The sequence below is a fragment of the Zootoca vivipara genome, chromosome 7, assembly GCF_965207765.1.
Source record: "Zootoca vivipara chromosome 7, rZooViv2.hap1.1, whole genome shotgun sequence".
In the NCBI taxonomy this organism is placed as follows: Eukaryota; Metazoa; Chordata; class Lepidosauria; order Squamata; family Lacertidae; genus Zootoca; species Zootoca vivipara.
Genome location: NC_142590.1, coordinates 26044534 through 26065271, shown reverse-complemented (window position 1 = coordinate 26065271; position 20738 = coordinate 26044534). Strand labels below are relative to the sequence as shown.

The window sequence follows — 20738 nt, the reverse complement described above, 5'->3', positions numbered from 1 at the left end:
ATGAATAGTGTTTCATGTGCTTTCTCTCCTTGGCAGCCCAGCTGTGAACTAGGTTGGTGTGTGTCTTCAAAGTGTTGGGGTGGAGGAATCCCAACCTTCCTTTGGGGTGAGTGGAGGACTGGGTGAGAGGCAAAGAGGAGGCGAGGGCAGACATGGAGCAGGGGCGCTGAGCCACAAAGGCCATATACAGTGATCAGCATCAGGGGGCAAGGCTGTTTTGGTTTAGGGAAGGAGTGATGTGAGAAGCATCCCTGTGTCAGAGTAGAATGAAAGAAGTGGGGGGGGAGAGAGGAGGATAGCAGGTATGAAAAATAAAGCAAGGAAAATGTTCAAATTTTTATTATAAATTAAATGTAAAACCAAAGTCAGTGCTGACTTTTCATAGTTAATAAACCAAGAAAACTTAGTGAAACCAAGATAATTATCAAGTGTTGAGTCCTTAAAAAACAATTCCAGCAAAAAAAAGTAGTAGTAGTATAGCACAAGTATACTCTACATTCACATTTCTACTAGTCCCTGTTTTCTTAGTTGTAACTGATTTTGCAAATGATTTTTTTGGGGGGTGGTGGGGGTAAAAAAACAAAACAATCCAAAGGATTTTTTGAAACTGTGGCTTCATTTACTAAGCCATGATTTACTATGGATTGTTTGAACGCCTGGTGCTGGTTTACCCATCGTGGCTTTCTTTTGCAATAACTATGGTCTGGTGTTGTGCTCAAGTCTTGCTTTGCCATGGTTTACTTGGCCGCCACCCCCCCCCCCCAAGAGATACTTGCTGAAACGAGAAACTTCAACCGAACATGGTTACGTAGGATGTTTTCAGAAACTTCACATAATTCTGGATACTCTGGTTCTGGTTTTCTGATCTTTGAAGGCTGTGTTCCAACTCCTTCAAGGACATTTGACGATGTTTCTCTCTCTGAGGGAGAAGGGGAAAAAAACAAAAGAAACTGTATCAGTAAACTCAAGTGAGGCCTACAACAAAATGTTGGAACGCCAATCCATCTACTATCCCAGAGAATCAGCATGTTCTCTGCTTGGAGTCTCCAATTCTTTTCCCCTCGCATCTGGTTTCTGCCTCCCTGTGCTCCTTCTTGCAGGTAGTATTCCATGCTCTGTGGACTGTTTTTAGACTTCTTCCTCCCTTAAATGTTTTTTTTCACTACAAATGTCAGGGCTTCTCTTGCGCTTCTAAAATCTCTGCCTTGTGCTCAAATGGTGCCATCTTACTTACATAAGCATTGGCACTCGCACCTGAGTATCAGAAAGAGAAGGAATGATCGACACCAATTAAGACAGATTATTCTTATGGTTATTATTTATCAGTTCAAAACGGATACTTGAAAAACGCACCTGGTGTTCCAAAACTCTTAACATATTTTCTCTCAAGCAAGAGACCCAACTTATTTTCACCGGGGAGCCCAAATAACCTTGATCTCTAAACCAACTTTCCACTTGAAAACATGGCTAAAGAGTCGCACCACGAGCTTATCCTAAAGGTTCAACCTAACTTTTCATGAAAAGCCAACAGTGGCCTTATCATCCATCCACTACAATCCCAGAAGTCATGTTACTCTTTTAAACAAAAAACACAAAAAAACCACTGCACCTGTAACCAATTTAAATTATGTTTTTGGTACCATAGGTACTTGTTAAAACAAAATGATTGATAGTACTTTTACTGGATCCATTCATAATTCACCAGCCCCATAAAATCTACATGGGATTCTTAGGATTTGCTTTTATGTTTACTAGAACATAATCTTTAAAAATACATGTGGTTAGAATAAATGTCAAAACTGTCCCAGAATTTGTAAGGGCTGCACATTATTTTTATGTGTAGTAATCACTTCTGGTTAAAAGCGATCAAACAAATTGCTTTCTTGGGACTTCGGTTTCTTATTTTATTTTATTTTATTGTGATACCCTCTAACAATCATACATGGTTAAGCAGTTCTGGGCCTTGTTAGTAACTATTTACAATTCAACCCTACTCCCAGCAAATTACTTCAACAATCTGTTCTGTATTTCCCTTTTTCATAATGTATTCCCAAAATAAATATATATATGTACACGTTGTGTGTCTGCATGGATGTGAGATGAATTAAGAATATGTTCTGTGTTAACTCAATGGCACTCTACTTATGCATGAATATTATTGCTTTTCTATTTATTCTGAACTGTCAGCCTAAGTAAAATTTGAAGTGGAAAATGCTTAAAATGTAATACACCAGTCTTGAAATGTGGAAAGGAAGGGAATTCTGCTGGAGAAAGAATTATCCTGCAGCCTACGATTCCTATCTACCATGCGTCCCAGTGGGATGCTTGGAAGCAGTTAACAAAACTAAAATTAAAGGTCGGCGAATGGGGGAAGCTACTGATCCCTTCAATAGCTGGGGGGGGGGGGAGAGAGAAATTATATACAGTGGAACCTCTGTTTACGAATTTTCGGTTTACGAATGCCGCGGACCCATCTGGAACAGATTAATTCACTTTCCATTACTTTCAATGGGAAAGTTCGCTTCAGTTTATGAACGCTTCAGTTTATGAACAGCCTTCCGGAACCAATTACACCCATGCTTCGGGTTAAGTACGCTTCAGGTTGAGTACTCCGCGGACCCGTCTGGAACGGATTAATCCACTTTCCATTACTTTCAATTGGAAAATTTGCTTCAGTTTATGAACACTTCAGTTTATGAACAGACTTCCGGAACCAATTGTGTTCATAAACCGAGGTACCACTGTATACTCCAAACACACAACACACACACAGAGAGAGAGTTCCTTAGTGGTAGAGAACAGGCTTTGCATGCAGAAGACAATACTGAGGTACATGGACTAAGTCTGACTTGGTACAAAGGCAGCTTCCTATGTTTGTAAAGGCTAACAGATGTTACTGCAGTGTAACATTCTGTTTGCTTCGTGAAGCTGATGCCGCAAGGCAAATCTGATGGTTTTTAGGGTGCTACAGGCCCTGTGTCTGTGCTTGTGGTTAACAGGCTCATATGGCTTCCCTGCTGGAACTTCCCAAACCATCGGCAGTAGAAGACAAGCTAAGTGTACAAATATTGTTGAGTAGTTTTCTTTCCACTGCTGTAAATGAGCTGTCCCAAGCAGGCAATTCCTCGTGGGTTTGCGCATACTCATACATACAGAGGATTTCTCCAACAACAGATTTGCAAGGAGTTCCTTCTGCTGCTGACTCAAAAACTGGCAAAAACAAAACCTTTTGAGGGTGCAAACCTAGCCTTCAGTGGCAGAGCCACAGTTTTCACTTGCATCCCTGCAGAGCATACCAGCTAGGGTAGAAGGGGCAGGGGCAGCCTGGAGCTGGTGCGTCATGTGACAGCGGTGCATCATGTGACAGAGTGGGGCCAGCTTGGGACCTGGGCTGTTTTAGCCCCGCCCTAGATAACCTGGAACTACACAGAACAAAATTATTGAGGGAATGGGAGTCTACTCACAGCATCCAGTCTTCTAGACAAGTGCCTCTGCTCTTCTTTCTTCCGTCTTAACTGATTCTCTAGGTCCAATATTTTCATTTGAAAGGCTTGCTCCTTAGAAGCGATTTTTTCCACCTCCTCTTTTAACTGTGACAACAAAGAGTCAAACCTATATGTCCATCTAAGCGTAATATTCAAAACCCTTACCTTTCAAGTTGCAATACCAAATGTTAACAGCAGTGAGATTTTAATTTAAGATGAAATGTGTTTCATGAGAAAACGATAAAGGAAGACTGATAGGGAAAGATCACGTTTACCGATCAACAGAGCATAGATAAAAATTGCAGGATAATGATCTTATTTTTTTAATCAAGAGGAACATTGATAGTTTAAGTATTACATGAACATTGCCAAATTATCTCACCTTTACTGAATGCCACATTTGTGCTACTGGCTTTATGCTTTTTCCTCATTCAAATCTAAATTATCTATGCCCTGGTAACTTTCAGGTTGGATGCCCTTCTAGCCAGGCTAGAAACTGCAACCATTTCAGAATATAATAATATAATAATAATTTATTACTTATACCCCACCCATCTGGCTGGGTTTCCCCAGCCACTCTGGGCAGCTTCCAACAGAAAAATGAAATAAAATAATCTATTAAACATTAAAAGCCTCCCTAAACAGGGCTGCCTTCAGATGTCTTCTAAAAATCAGGTAGCTGTTTTTCTCTTTGACATCTGATGGGAGGGCGTTCCACAGGGCGGACGCCACCACCGAGAAGGCCCCCTGCCTGGTTCCCTGTAACTTGGCTTCTCGCAGCGAGGGAACCACCAGAAGGCCCTTGGTACTGGACCTCAGTGTCCAGGCATAACGATGGGGGTGGAGACACTCCTTCAGGTATACTGGGCCGAGGCCGTTTAGGGCTTTAAATGGATTTATACTGGATTTTTAACCCGGACTGAGTGGCAGGATCTGAAACCTTCAATAGCTCCCAGTCCATTTTGGGGTTCAATTTAAAATGCTGGTGTTAACCTTTAAAAGTTTTTGTACAGTGGTACCTCGACTTATGAACGACTCGACAACCGAATTTTTCGACTTACAAATGGGGGTAATGGCCGCGCGCTTACGAATGTCTCGACATCCAAAAATAAAACCACGGCGGTTTTAGATAGGGATTTTTCAACTTACGAATTTTTCCGTTTCCAATGCATTCCTATGGGAAATCGTGTTTCCAATGGCGTTTTTCGGCTTACGAATTTTTCGACTTACGAAGGTGCCTTTGGAACGGATTAAATTCATAAGTCAAGGCACCACTGTATATGGGACTCTGGTATCTGTTGCACCAGCCTCCCCCAATCAGGAGTTTTCCAGATATTTTGAACTACAACTCCCCATCTTCCTTGATAATTAACCACGCTGGCTGGGGTTGGTGTGCTATATTATAGGAGTCTTCCCGGTCAGCGAGCTTTTCATCTGAGACTCTTCCCAAGTAATTAAAAAATGTCCGCAGGAGGTGCCTCCAACATGGGGACCACTTAGATAAGAATGTCCCAAGCCTCTGAACAACAGTGACTGGGCTGATATTTCTGGACAAACGCATGCCTGACTTGCCAGAATGCTTAGCCACACATTACACACATTACAAAAGGATGCCTATTCCAAATGTAAGTAGAGAGAGTGGCACAGGAAAAAAAACCTCTAGAAAGCTTTATAATGGGGGAAAGGTGATGTCCTTATTAGGAATGCTCAGTTTTGCTTGGTTTGCATTTTTAAACAAAAGGACCTAATTTGCACTTCCTGGACTCCTATGGGAATTAAGAATTGTTATCTTTCAGTTTTCACATTTCTCCAGATTTTGCAATGTTAAAAAGAATGGTTAAAAAGAATGATGATACACCGAAATGCGTATTTTGGGTTAAAATGCATACTGAAAACTGCATACATTTGCTAGTGTTTGAAAACACCAACGGTGGGGTGGCAAATACAAGTTGCAAAGAGAACTTCTGCTTCACATAAGAGGCATTTGTCTAAAGATCTCGTCCACATGTGGTTCAGGTAATTTTAACTGCACCACTCTAAAAACTACCTGAACCCCACGGGAGACCGCTTCACCCACACATTTTCATTTTCATGGGGCAGGAGTGCCATTAATCAATGTATGAAACCAGCCTAAGTTATAGATTAGTTCAAGGTGGGTTCCCCCCCACCCCCACCCCGGTGCATAATTTAAGTCAGAACTAAGGTCTGGAATCAATTTTCAATGTCAGTGTTCACCCTGGAATATGTAAACAGTCATACAAAAAGAATGCTTTGGGGCATGTATAGAGTACCTTTTCCCCTCACCAAAGAGTCATTAGTGGCTTGATTCCAAAGATTAATGAGTGGAAGGAGAAAATACATTAGTGCTGTTCCTCAAATCCTTCAAGAGATACCCAAAAACTTCTTGTACTGCAGTGCCACAATGTCTCATGGGGGGGGACGGGACGGGACTCAGGCTGTGAAGTATGACTTCTAGCGAGTCATAAAAAGTTTTTTGAGAATTAGCATTTGCACAAAAGGAGGAACTATTCTGGATTAGGAGATTCACTATTCTCACACAATACTCTGTGATCCAAAAAGCATTTCCTTTAATCCTTTTCTGGGATCTGACCCAGCCACTGGTCCACCAATCTAAGTCTAGAGGAAATAAAAGGTGCGACTTCTAGGGAGTGGTCGCCCTATTAGAGAAATCTTCAAATTAATTCATCCTATGAGTTTTAAGGTGCAATCCTATATCTACTTTCTGGGGAATAACCCTCATTGGACTAAATGGGACTGACTTTCAAGTAGACGTCGATACAAGATTATGCTGCTAGCCAATTAATTGAGCGATTAAATTTGCCTAACGGTGGGAAACATAATTTCTTTGACTTTTGAGACAGGGGACAGGTAGCCATGTAGGCTCTTGGGCTCCATCTCCCATTATCTTTGACTATTGGTCAAGCTGGCTGGGACCAATGGAAGATGGGAGTCCAACAATACTTGTGGGTATTGACAACCTGCACATGTGTCGTAGCAGACATCACCTTGGAAGAAGCGTTCCAACCAGTGTGAGAGAAAGCTTGCCACCTGCATTTTTAACAAGTACTTTTTTAAACATCTACTTACGAATAACTCTACTTACGAATGTTTCTACTTACGAATAGAGCTCTGTCCGCCATCTTGGATTTTTTCTACTTACGAATTTTTAGATAGGGTTGCTTCTACTTATGAATTTTTTCTCCCAATGCATTCCTACGGGATTCGACTTGCAAATTTTTTCTACTTACAAATGTGCGTTCGGAACGCATTAAATTCGTAAGTAGAGGTACCACTGTACTTGCATGTGTTTGTACACACACACACATATACTTGTGCATGCATAAAAAAGTAAGGTGAAGGACCTCTGGATGGCTGAGTCCAGTCAAAGGTGACTACGGGGTTGTGGCGCTCATCTTGCTTCAGGCCGAGGGAGCCTGCGTTTGTCCGTAGGCAGCTTTTCAGGGTCATGTGGCCAGCATGACTAAACCGCTTCTGGTGGAACAGGACACTATGACGGAAGCCAGAGCACACGGAAATGCTGTTTACCTTCCTGCTGCAGGAATAGGTATTTATCTACTTGCACTGGCGTGCTTTTGAACTGCTAGGTTGGCAGGAGCTGGGATAGAGCAATGGGAGCTCATCCTGTTGCAGGGATTTGAACCGCCAACCTTCTGATTGGCAAGCCCAAGAGGCTCAGTGGTTTAGACCACAACGCCGCTCGCGTCCCACATTCTGCTGCCCACACATAGCTGCCCAATAAATCAAGGGCACTTTTCGACTAATTACTGTATTTTTTCAGGTATAAGACAAGGTTTTTTCTGCTTTAAACATTTAGTAACAAATTGGGGGTCGTTTTATACATGGGACATGGGCATTTGGGGTGGGGATTTTTTCTTATTTAAGCAAATGTCCGGGATTTTGGCTTGGCCAGGCCGAGGCAGTCTCTCCTGCCACTGTCCCCTTTCTCCTCCCCCTTCCAGCTGGTGACTGGATTGCCTTCTGCAGCCCCTGCCGGCTCAACCACTGGAGCGAGAGCAGCCACTGCCAAGAGCTGCCTTGGCTACCTCTCTTCACCCTTCTTTCCTTTTCTCTTTCCCCATAACCCCCCCCCCCGCCCTGCTCCCCACCTTCCTCGGCTGTTTGCTCGAAATGGGCTCTGCCTTGGCATCCTGCTCGGAAGCCTCCTACCCCTGGGTTCCCCTTCAGCAACAGACGATTGCCCCCCGAAAAGCTCATTTCTATTTCAGGGTTTTGTTTTCTTAATTTTGGGTAAAAAAATAATAACCATAGGGATCATCTGATACATGGGGGTGTCCTATGCATTGAAAAATATGGTTAAATAATTAGTTAATGTTTGGCATTTTCAAAATGTTTTTATATGTCTTAGCCTACCTTTTTTGGGGGGGCTGCATGCCAGACGCAGGTGGGGCCAGAGGCAAAAGTCAGTGGGGCAACAGATATGATTTCTTTTCTGCAGTAGGCTACTCCCCAGCCAGGCAAAAGCCAGAGGCTGACACACTGCAGGCTAACACCTCTCTATCCTCTTTCACCACACTTCAATGACACATTCCAGCCAGGCAAAAGCAGTTGAGGAAGGTGCAGAGTCAGTGAAAGGTGCGGCATAGGAAGGGGTTGAGTGGCCTGGAGAGAGTCCCTCACAGAAATAGTGTGCTCCATGGAGTTTTGAGAAGAGAAGCAACTGACTCGTGTGTGTGTGTGTGTGGGGGGGGGGGGATTCTGTATATAAACAACAACAGGTAGATAAAAACAATGCATATACTCAAACACTCAAGACGAGGCCTACCTTTTTCCTTCCATCTTCCAAAGCAGCTTCCAGTTGTCTGGTTAACGCATCATAGCTGGCAAGTTTCTGTTTGAACTGCAGTTCCGTTTCCTGAAGGCATTCTTCTTGGCTTGCCGACTGATTTTCAAGCTCTTTGTTCTTCAGTTCCGTTTCTTCTAGTTTTCTTTTAAGTCAAGTACAAGTGTAAGTGCAAGGTTACAACAGACAGACAGAAAGAAAGAAACTCTGAATGGCACATTTACCTTTTAACGTCTTCGTATTTCAACCGAATGTTGCGATTCTCCTCTTCTAAAGAAAGTTGTTTCAAGAAACTGTCGTTCTCGACTATCTGTAAAAGCAGGGATTCTGACATAACCCACAGAACTGTAGGCTGAAAACGAGGTGCTAGCTCTTTGCAAATCTTCACATCACTTATCACCAGGACTAATTCATGACAAAAGCCCTGAATTAATGTTAACCAAAAAAAAGAAAAGAAAAAGGACTCTACTATGAATGACAAAAACCTGTTACAGCATCCATACAAAGTTCCCTTATAGGAAAGCTGAGTATTATCACCCAGCGCATTCTGATGTGCCCAGGGCATAAGCTTCTACAGTCCCGCAACTTTCTGAAGTGTGGTGGGCAATGACAGGAGTTGTAATCGGATAAAAAAAGGAGGGTGGGAGGTGCTTCAGAGACTAGAAAACTGCTCTCTGAAGCAACCGCCTCCCTTAAGCATCAGCCATCACTGGAGCGAATTGGTTTCTGAAGCACCCCTTGCAAGCTCCTCCATCCTGACGGCCATTTAGTCAGGTGAGTGCAGCCCACCAGAGTGAAACAATCTTAAAGACTCGCTTAAAAGCAGACAGGGAAGTCTGACAAAGTCTCTTGGGAGACTGTTCTAAAATTGGGGTGCCGCAAACTGCAAAGGCCCCCCTCCCATCATCCCCACCTGTTGGCAAAGAGACGAGAACAGGTTCGCACAAGAGGAGGCTGTTTCCGATACTCGATAGACTTGGGTCATTTTCAGCTTGAAAAGGTCAGTTCCAACACTTCAAATTGAGCCCGGAAAGAACGCTGGCCTCTCTTCCAAAGTAATCAAGCAGACCAATCTCACGAAAAGCACCAACAAAAGGAACATTTGAGCAGCAGGAAACAGGGAGGTGACAGGAGTGCCCTCAGCAGGCAAAAAGTTTCCCTTTCTGAACTACTCAGAAATAAAAATCTCAAGAAGCAAAACGCCGAGTTTCCCAGCCTTCCTCGCATGCTCATTTAGATGTTTTGTGGAAAAAAGAATATTTTCCTCCAAGCACCTGAGCCTGAAGTTCCCTAATGGCTTTGGATTTATCTACACAGCTCTTTTGGCAGGCCAGCAGGCTTTCCTGACACTTCTGCAGCTTCCCTTCGGCAGCTTTCTGTAAATCACGGGCATGTTCTAACTCCTTCAAGCGAGCCTCCGACTGGCCCCTCACCTGTGCAGCCACATTGGGTCAGAGGGGGAAAGGAGAAGTAAAGAAAGAAAGAAAGAAAAGAATAGAAAAGAAAAGAATAGAAAAGAAAAGAAAAGAAAAGAAAAGAGAGAGAGTAATTTTTGCACACTCTCCCATATTCAAGCTACTAAATATAAAACATATTGGAACAAAGACAAAATATGCTGTGGGAGGCATATGTTTTTATATGGGCTGCATATGGGAGAAGTGTACCCAAAAGGCTTAATGTAGCATAAAATCTTATGATGAAATCCACAGTAGGCAGTTTTTTCCCCAGTTAGGTCTGTTACCAACCGTGGAGAGTGAGGGTTTTGTTTTTGTTAGTTTTTATTCATTTTATTCATTTAAACTGTTTTAAACACGGTGGCATTGAGATATATCTTTGTTTACGTGACATGCAAACAATGGCGTAAAAATAAAAATAGAAGAACAATAAACACTTAGGTAAACGTTTTTGAACATTATAACAAAGCTGTGTCAAAGTATATAAAGCAGAGCTTTCTAAACTGTGTGTCATGACACATTAGTGTGTCGGCTCCAGTGTCACACGAACAATTCACTTGCTCCTCCTGGGGGGCTGGAAAGGGGTCAGTTTAACCTCCGGTTTGCTAGTAAAACTGAATTACTGTGTCACAAAATGATGCAAAACTGAATGACTGTGTCATGAAAATATGCATGTGTAAAAAGTCTGTCACCAACATAAAAAGTTTGGAAAGCTGTGATATATAGAGTGAATTTTACTGTGAGAGCAGCAGGTGTTGTTTTAAGCTGTTATGTGACTCAAAATATAAGTCTGTACATATTAGCCAGTCTTGTGTGTGTGTGTGTGTGTGTCAATATATCTTTATCTATCGACCTATCTCTAGTTCTATAACTATTTGCATGTAAATATGATTCAGTAAGCTTTAGTAATGTTCAGTAAGCTAAGTAATGTTTAAATTGTAATCAGAGAACCTTGCATAGTCTTTTGTAGGAAAGTTAAAAAAAACACCTTCCATACATATAATTACCACACTGGAAGCCACCCAGAGGGGCTGAAAAACCCAGCCAGATGTATGGGGTTCAACTACTAAAATAATAATAATAATAATAATAATAATAATAATAATAATAATAATACTCACAGCAATTTCTAAATCTTTGCCATCCATTAGTTTTTTGCCTTCATGTATGACCTTCTCATACCTGGTTTTCAGTTCCTCAGTTTCCAATTCTAATTTTCCCAACTAGAACGATTTTTAAAATATCTATGAACATTGCATTTTTAAAAATTATGTATTTTTTATTAAGTATTATAAATTATATACACAAATATTTTATTATATGCACACACAAAAAATGATAATAATTTATTATTAGTATTAGTATTAGTATTATTATTATTACCCTGCCCATCTGGCTGGGTTTCCCCAGCTACTCTGGGTGGCTCCCAACAGAATAATAATAATAATAATAATAATGCAATAAAACATCATTATTTATACATACAAACAAACAAACAAACATACATACCCCGCCTATCTGGCTGGGTTTTCCCAGCCACTCTCAGAGCCCCCCAACAGAACACTAAAACCAGAACAAAACATCAAACATTAAAAACTTCCCTAAACAGGGCTGCTTTCAGATGTCTTCTACAACTCAGATAGTTCTTTATTTCCTTGACCTCTGATGGGAGGTTCTTCCACAGGGCGGGCGCCACTACCGAGAAGGCCCTCTGCCTGGTTCCCTGTAACCTCACTTCTTGCAGTGAGAGAACCGCCAGAAGGCCCTCTGAGCTGGACCTCAGTGTCTGCTCTGAATGTATACAGAGTATATTTTGGTTTGGACCTAGGAATATACCAGCGGAATGAATTTCGGTGATGTTGCTGTTTTCCGCAAGAGGTAGTGGAATTCTATGCATGCAAAAGACATCAACTTGCCTCATTTTTATAATGTTCAATTATATTTTCTTGCTGCTGTGCCTCCTCACGTAAGTCTACAAGTTCAGCTTCTGCAGAAACAGTGCTCGCTTCCAAAGATGCAAATAATGCCTACAGAGAGGAAACATCTTTAATAAATACTGTGCTGCCAAAAAATGATTAATGCTGCAACAACAAAAATTGTGTGGCGTATGTAAAACTCAACTACATATGCTGTATTATCACCAAGATGTTTCCATGCAGAAAACAAGGCTACGATCGCAATCCTAAATGGATCTGCCTGTACCTCAGTCCCACCGAAGGAACTACTTCTGAGTAATTCATACATAAGAGTGGTATAAATATTCCGAATGCGTTTAGAAAACAGGTAAGAAAATATTTCTGCTTCAATTTAACCATCAGTAAAATTGCTATGATACTAACCCCAACGGGCAAGACTAGAAATGTGTAACTAAAATTAAGGATTAAGGTGCTCTCCCAAAGTGGAATTCCTAACTAAAATTGGAATAACTACAGACCTTACCTTTAATTTAGTATTTTCACGTGAAATCTTTTCATTTTCAGAGGTGATGGCGTTAAGCTTCCCAAGGATCTCATTTGTTGACCTCCTTCCGACATCTTTAAGTCTTCTCAGTTCCATCAGATGGTCAGCTATCTGCCTTTAACATTTCAAACATAACTTGTGTATAAATTGTTTAGCATAATGTTATTTAATTAAATGATAACTAAATTGTGCCTTAACTACATCCACTTTACTTTCAGCTTCTTAGAAGCAATTTTAGATGTACGTGTTTAATGTTGATCATGTATAAACACTTCTTTGTGTGCCTCCTCCATGAAAGGTCCGGAGGGTGGCAACTGTTATTATTATGATAAAAATGAAAAACCCAATAAAAACAATTCAAAAGAGAGAGAGAATGTGTTTTTTCAGCAGCTCTTTGACTAGCAACAGTTCCCCATTCTTCTTCTTTTGGTTGTTGTTGTTATTGTTGTTGTAGGGAGGAGAAACCATAACCGTTAAATGTGATCTTGGTTTCCTTTCCTCCGTGTCTAGCACTGAAAACACTGTAGGCTAGGAGATGATGAAAATATTGCTCCATCCCATTCCAACAGTGAAGGGTTGTCAAGCAAAAACACTTGGGGAGGGCAGACTAAAAAAAGCACATGCAAAATCCTAGATCAACCATATTAGCCTGGTTCCTTGTTTTTAATAAAGAGACTGATTATTTGCAAAGAGGTATTAAGCATTAACTTACTTTTTCAGAGTTTCAGCCTGAACTTCTAACCTGGCCTTTTCATCTACCACTGCCTCGTGATGACTTTTCCAGACATTACAAGCTGAAAGTACCTCAGACAATTGGATTTCCTGGAGAATGTACAAAACACAGACCATGTAATACAAGAACTCATTTTCTGTTTAATTCTTCCCGATTCCCTAGACACAGGAGATATTTTCATTCAAAGCAGTTTCCAAGTGTATTGCAGTAGTATGGAATAATGTAAAAACTTAAAAGCTTGAAATCTCGACATAAACACACACCAATCAAAACCTGAAACACAAGTATCAGCTGGAACCTAAGCGGTTGTACTAACTTTCCAGCAAAACAGAAGTTTTAAACTTGCTAAGAGCGTTTCCCTAAATGAGACAAAATAAAAAAATTCCTTCCAGTAGCACCTTAGAGACTAACTAAGTTTGTCATTGGTATGAGCTTTCGTGTGCATGCACACTTCTTCAGATATAATAAGAATTTATTATTTATACCCCGCCCATCTGGCTGGGTTTCCCCAGCCACTCTGGGCGGCTTCCAACAGAAAAATGAAATAAAATAATCTATTAAACATTAAAAGCCTCCCTAAACAGGGCTGCCTTCAGATGTCTTCTAAAAATCTGGTAGCTGTTTTTTTCTTTGACATTTGATGGGAGGGCGTTCCACAGGGAGGGCGCCACCACCGAGAAGGCCCTCTGCCTGGTTCCCTGCAACTTGGCTTCTCGCAACGAGGGAACCGCCAGAAGGCCCTCGGCACTAGACCTCAGTGTCCGGGCAGAATGATGGGGGTGGAGACGCTCCTTCAGGTATACTGGACCGAGGCCATTTAGGGCTTTAAAGGTCAGCACCAACACTTTGAACTGTGCTCGGAAACGTACTGGGAGCCAATGTAGGTCTTTCAGGACTGGTGTTATGTGGTCTCGGCAGCCGCTCCCAGTCACCAGTCTAGCTGCCGCATTCTGGATTAGTTGTAGTTTCTGGGTCACCTTCAAAGGTAGCCCCACATAGAGCGCATTGCAGTAGTCCAAGCGGGAGATAACCAGAGCATGCACCACTCTGGCGAGACAGTCTGGCGAGATACACTGAAACAGGTTTGGATGCACACGAAAGCTCATACCAATGACAAACTTAGTTGGTCTCTAAGGTGCTACTGGAAGGAATTTTTTTTATTTTTTTTCAACTACGTCAGACCAACACAGCTACCTACCTGTAACTCCCTAAATGAAGAACTGTATTTAAAAGTGTTATACAAACATTTCCCAACTGTGAAATATCAGGACATGCCTGTAAGCTTTTTGGTTATAGAAAATACTCCAGATCACATCTCCTATGCCATTCGTAGACAGGGGTTACAATCTGTTGCTTGGATACTTTCCTTCCGCTTCAACTGCTATGGGCACCTGATTGGCTAGCGCCCATGACATCACTGACTGCAAGGAACACAGTATTCCAGTTGGAATTTTAAAGCAGTATTTCTAAATCAGGTCACTTGGAGCATGCCTTGCCACCAGAGCAGCTCTGTACAAAAGCAGTCGGCTGGTAGCCATGGGCAGTGGTGAACTGCATGCAGCCAAATAAGCAGGCTTGTAGAGGGGTCGGCAGAGCGCTGCATCTAAATCTGGAATAAAACTAGTAATGCAATAAAACCAGCACAATTCAGAGCTGATGAGGGAGTGAAGAAAGGCCTGCTAGGCTGCATTTCATCCCCAGCTTGAAGCTTCCTGTCCCTAATCTTTTATCTGATCTATTATCTGATCATGTACATTTATTAATATGAACACAGAAAGCAAAACATGCGCCTGAAACTTCCCGCTATTATAAATCGAGATGTTGTTGCCATTCTTTCAGAAAGGGATAGGGAAGCTGCAGGTCTCTTGATGTTGTTGGACTCCAAATCCCATCATCCCTGATCACTGGCCAAGATGGCTGGGGTTGATGGGAGTTGGAAACCCTACAACAACTAGAGGACCACAGGTCCCATGTTCCTACTTTGTGAGATTAACATCAAGGTTTAGTTGTTAATTTGAAACCATTGCTCTCTCCCCAATCACTCACCTTCTCTCCAATTTTGGAAATTAAGCTCTCCACAGCTGCTTTCAAAAGCTCCGCTCTTTGTTTCTGAACACTAGCTGCCTTTTTCAGACCATTTCGCCTCTCCTTTCTTCTGTCCTTTTCAGCTAAAATCTGCTGCTTATATTCTCCGACTTGCTGTTTCCATTCAGTAATGTTCTTTTCTACCGTCTGCATCAGAATTAAGGAAGATTATTATCTGCTCCAAACGTGAAAAGTTCGAGGTGGGCGTTAGCCGGGTGGGGGGCAGTGTGTGTGTTTGGGCTTGCATGTTTGTACAAAAGATTAAACTGGAGTTTAAACAAAAAAGAGATGATTGATTTGGTTCATTGGAGCATTTATGGCGGGAATCCCCAAACTCAGCCCTCCAGAAGTTTTGGGACTAAAATTCCCATCATCCCTGACCACCGGTCCTGTTTGCTAGGGATGATGGGAGTTGTAGTCCCAAAACATCTGGAGGGCCGAGTTTGGGGGGGGATATCTGATTTAAGGCAACAGATTTAAAGTAACGTATGCAAGTTAATTCAAATACAGTGGTACCTCTACTTACGAATTTAATGCGTTCCGAACGCACATCCGTAAGTCGAAAAAATTTGTAAGTCGAATCCCATAGGAATGCATTGGGAGAAAAAAATTGTAAGTCGAAGCAACCCTATCTAAAAATTCGTAAGTCGGAAAAATCCTATCTAAACCGCATCCAAGATGTCGGACGGAGCTTCGTTCGTAAGTAGAAACATTCATAAGTAGAGTTATTCGTAAGTAGAGGTACCACTGTAGTTTAACCAGGCTTTTTTATATATATAAAATACATTGAAACATGTGCTGAAGTATTTTGAAGATTCTATTCAGTGTCGAAAACATGAACCCTGAAGTACTCGGTGACAGTCAAACTCTGTAGACTGACTTAAACGGCAATGGCAGGTTGGCTAATCTGGGGCCAGGGGGTCATTTCTGACCCACCGAGACACACTAAGCAGCCCATCAGACTTGCAGCTGTATCTCCTAGTCAAGAGAGAAAAGCTCCCTCAGGCTACCCTTCAGAGAGGATATTCAGTCTTAGCACTAAGCACCAGTGTTTAGGTTGGAGATAAACCACACCTAATTGCTCTTTTGAGAGTTTTTTTAAAAAAGCAGCATTTACCCTTAGCCCACCATTGGAGTCACAAGTAGGTGGAAATGTCAATTGTGTGAGTAGCTCTACACATGTGTTCCTGTGCAAGAGTGTGTATCTGAATGTTTGGCATCTCTGTGATGCTGCATGTCTGTGTTCCAGCAGATGCTGTCTCTGAAGAGGCATACTACTAGTATCTGTGAAATCTGCCTGTGGCAGACACCGTCCTGGAATGCAGCCAAATATTGTCCAAAGGGACAATCAATCTCCTGGATTCCCTGACTGTGTTCACAAGGGCAACACCAGAAGTCGTGGAGGCCTGACCTAGAAAGGTTAAGTTTGCTGGCAAACGGAAGTTGCCTTTTGCTAGAGGACACTGGTGCTATTTATCAAGTTCCCACAAGAGGTCACCATTTCAGCTCCACAACTTGCATGACCAGAACATACACACATACACAAAAAGGTAGACAAACATAGGTTAAAAAAATAGCTTTTACAGCAAGCGGTTCTACATTCTTCAAAAGACCTGCCAACATTAAAGTCTGGCTGCACTTAAGATTTTATATAGTTGCACTATTAATCCTGCGCCAACGTGTTTCAAGGCTAAAGGTACCGTGTTTCTCCTAAAATAAGACACGTCTTATATTAATTTTTCCTCCCAAAAAACACAACACGGCTTATTTTCAGGGGATGTCTTATTTTATTTTTTTACCTAAGTAGGGTACAGCATTATTACTGGTAAGTATGGTACAGGGCTTTCTTGTGCCACCCGCTGAGCCTGCTGCCGGGTCCCAGGGCTTCACGCGGCGCGGCTGAGGCCGCTGCCGGCTCCTGCGGATTCGCGCGCCGCCCGCCGCCGGGTCCCGGCTTTCACGCAGCCGCTGGCTGAGGCTGCTGCTGGGTCCTGCCGGCTTCGCGCGATGCGGCGCTGCTGAAGCTCCTGCCGGCTTCGCGCGCCGCCCACCGCTGGGTCCCGGGCTTCACACAGCCGGCTGAGGCTGCTGCTGGCTGCTGCGGCTTCGCGCGCCACCCGCCGCCGGGTCCTGGGCTTCACGCAGCCGCTGGCTGAGGCTGCTGACAGCTGCTGCCGGCTGCTGCGGCTTCGCAGGATGCGGCGCTGCTGAAGCTCCTGCTGGCTTTGCGCGCCGCCCGCCGCCGGGTCCCGGGCTTCGCACAGCCGGCTGAGGCTGCTGCCGGCTGCTGCGGCTTTGCGCGCCGCCCGCCGCCGGGTCCCGGCTTTCACGCAGCCGCTGGCTGAGGCTGCTGCTGGGTCCTGCCGGCTTCGCGCGATGCGGCACTGCTGAAGCTCCTGCCGGCTTCGCGCGCCGCCCACCGCCGGGTCCGGGCTTCACACAGCCGGCTGAGGCTGCTGCCGGCTCCTGCGGCTTCGTGCGCCGCCCACCGCCGGGTCCCGGGCTTCACACAGCCGGCTGAGGCTGCTGCCGGCTCCTGCGGCTTCGCGTGCCGCCCGCCGCTGGGTCCCGGCTTTCACGCAGCCGCTGGCTGAGGCTGCTGCTGGGTCCTGCCTGCTTCGCGCGATGCGGCGCTGCTGAAGCTCCTGCCGGCTTCGTGCGCCGCCCACCGCCGGGTCCTGGGCTTCACGCAGCCTGCTCCCAACACTACCCGGTATGGCTTATTTTCGGGGTATGTCTTATATTGATTCTACTCATGAAAAGCCTGCCATGGCTTATTTTTAAGGCCTGTCTTATTTTAGGAGAAACACGGTAGATGGAAGCCGCTTACAGAAACATTCAAGAAGAAATTACCAGTGCAAAGGGTTGCCAACAGAAGTTTTATGTAAGTTTTTTTTAAAAAAGCAATTCAATTTATCTCCAATTCTCACTATGTAAAAATGGGTCATTTAAAAAAGAAGGTAGGATTTCATTGACTCAATATTCTACTTTCCTTTTCTTCAGCTGTGTTACTGAAATCACGCATGGGAGAGGGGGAGTGGGGGGGAGAGAACGAGATTACGAATGGGTTTAAAAGATGTAATCTATGTAATGGATTTTGGTATTGCATTGGATTTTATTTTTAATTTGTGTATAAATTTTGAATTTAAATAGTTTTTAAAATAAAAAAATGAAATAAAAAAGAAGGTATGGGGAATCTCAGATATAAATATAAATATAGGCCGCACCCTGCAAGGCCTTTTTCCACCTGGCCTTGGGGCGGGGGGGGGGGCAGACTCACCAGCTCCACTAAAGAGGCCTCTGTTGAGATCAGAGGGACATTGCTACGCCTGACAACAAACCCTAACTATTGTATTCCTTTGCCCCATCTTTTTGTGTCTGCCAAACAGCTGTGATAATACACAATATGTTAATTATGCTGTTTTAAATGTGTATTTTATATTTGACTTCACAATGGTTGTGGTTATTTTTGGAAATGTGTAAGATTTTTTTTTTGTCAACTTTGTTTGCGTTAAATATGTATTCCGTTGTTGACCTCCTTTGTAATGCTTTATTTTGAAATCTTTTAGTTTTCTGTTAATTATGTTGCTTTGACTGTATACTCTAGATTTGACTTTCTTCAGAAATGTTTGATTCTGGATTGTTTTATTGATGTTTTTATACGCTGTAAACCGCTTTGAGATTTTTCTTTAACAAAATAAAGCAGTATAGAAATAAAATAATTAACAATAATAATAAATTTCTGATTTCTTTATAAAAAAAGAAAGAATTTAACACCTCACACAAAACCATTATTTCAGCTTATATTACCAAAAGTAAGTCTTTGCAATATTTATTTCATGTTTCTTTATCTCACGGCTTTAAAAAAAAACCTTTATGCCTGGCGTGCATATCACGCTAATCCAAAACATGGCTGAGTGTGCAAGCCACTAAGGAGGGGAGCGTGGCCACTTTTCTTCTCCTCCACTTCTCCCGATGCTGTATTGCCATGAGCTGAACCAACCATGGTTAGGCTGAGCACGTTGTCTCATCTCCAAGCTCATGGGTTTTCTCTTGCTCCAGACAAAAAAGGCGAAGGTAAAGGACCCCTGACAGTTAAGTCCAGTCGTGAACGACTCTGGGGTTACGGCGCTCATCTCGCTTTACAGGCCGAGGGAGCCGGCGTTTGTCCGCCGAGTTTTTCTGGGTCATGTGGCCAGCATGACTAAGCCGATTATGGCGAAACCAGAGCAGCGCACGGAAACGATGTTTACCTTCCCACCGGAGCGGTACCTATTTATATACTTGCAGTTTGTTGTGCTTTCAAACTGCTAGGTTGGCAGGAGCTGGGACCGAGCAACGGGAGCTCACTCCGTCACAGGGATTCAAACCACCGACCTTCCGATCGGCAAGCCCTAGGCTGAATACAGTTTGTCTGGAGTTAAGACAAGCCAAAAGCCTGGGTTCAAATGACATGTCAAACCAAACCATGGCTTGGTTCACAGCAGTGCAGGGGAAGAGTCCAGCAGCTGCAATTTCTTCCTTAGGAACCCTCATGTTTGTGCAATGCTGCGGTTTGACTTCATGTGACATGTGAACTGTAGTCCAAGAAATAAGTACAGTATAAACCCCATTTTAGAGGCTTCAGTTCGGAATATCGGTCCACAGAGATTGCACATGAACTCTTTCTATAAACAAAGCATTCCAATTTTATTTATGTGGACCCGGAGTTGGGGTGGGATAGTCATAAATGCAATGATTTATGGCCATAGGTCAACTGAACTATTTATAGTTCCAGACTGGAGGTGTAGAGGTTTTTTCTTGAAATAAGCAATTATTTGAAAGACCTACATTGGCTCCCAGTATGTTTCCGAGCACAATTCAAAGTGTTGGTGCTGACCTTTAAATCCCTAAACGGCCTCGGCCCAGTATACCTGAAGGAGCGTCTCCACCCCCATCGTTCTGCCCGGACACTGAGGTTCAGTGCCAAGGGCCTTCTGGCGGTTCCTTCGTTGCGAGAAGCCAAGTTACAGGTAACCAGGCAGAGGGCCTTCTCGGTAGTGGCACCCGCCCTGTGGAACGCCCTCCCATCAGATGTCAAAGAGAAAAACAACTACCAGACTTTTAGAAGGCATCTGAAAGCAGCCTTGTTTAGCGAAGCTTTTAATGTTTAATAGACTGTATTTTAATATTCTGTTGGAAGCTGCCCAGAGTGGCTGGGGAAACCCAGTCAGATGGGTGGGGTATAAATAAATAAATAATTTGTTGTTGTTGTTGTTGTTGTTGTTGTTGTTGCGCCAATGCAGATACAGCTTTCTGAACTGTTTGATAGAATGTGGCTGATATGGATATAACCGATTTGTGGCTTTTCTTGTGAAATTTAGAGAGTGCACCTGAAATTTTTTTTTCTTGTTATAGCTCCTGTGTGACTGGCAACTTCAATCCATAGCAACCCTCCCCAATACTTCTAAAAACACACACACCGTATCATCAATCGATCAAAGAAGCAAAACCAGCAAAAAAAACAGTAACCTTAAATTTTGTTCTCAGTTGATTATTCTCAGCCTCCTTTCTCTCTATCTGGCATTGCAAGTGAGTCTGCACCAACTGTGTTGATTCGGAATGACGAGATGCTTTTAATACATTAGCCTAAAATAATAAAACAAAGCCCATAATAAATTATGATGTATACATGGCTG

The 20738-nt window shown here is 43.1% G+C and overlaps 1 protein-coding gene across 5 annotated transcripts in view; it reads right to left on the bottom strand.

The window, feature by feature from the left end:
• Positions 1–323: 323 nt before the first annotated feature.
• ODF2L (outer dense fiber of sperm tails 2 like) overlaps positions 324–20738 on the bottom strand; it is a 29882-nt gene continuing 9467 nt past the window's right edge. For 3 of the 5 annotated variants that reach the window (XM_035123836.3, XM_035123837.3, XM_088673849.1), the window contains 11 exons: positions 20572–20688; positions 15022–15207; positions 12955–13064; positions 12222–12357; positions 11699–11809; positions 10904–11005; positions 9603–9761; positions 8553–8638; positions 8311–8473; positions 3465–3590; positions 324–919 (listed from right to left, as the gene is read on the bottom strand). In XM_035123836.3, the coding sequence (XP_034979727.3) occupies positions 791–919; positions 3465–3590; positions 8311–8473; positions 8553–8638; positions 9603–9761; positions 10904–11005; positions 11699–11809; positions 12222–12357; positions 12955–13064; positions 15022–15207; positions 20572–20688 (1425 nt within the window). In that variant the 3' untranslated portion in view covers positions 324–790. The remainder of the gene's footprint in view (positions 920–3464; positions 3591–8310; positions 8474–8552; positions 8639–9602; positions 9762–10903; positions 11006–11698; positions 11810–12221; positions 12358–12954; positions 13065–15021; positions 15208–20571; positions 20689–20738) is intronic. The other 2 variants (XM_035123838.3, XM_088673850.1) reach the window with 1 other exon arrangement.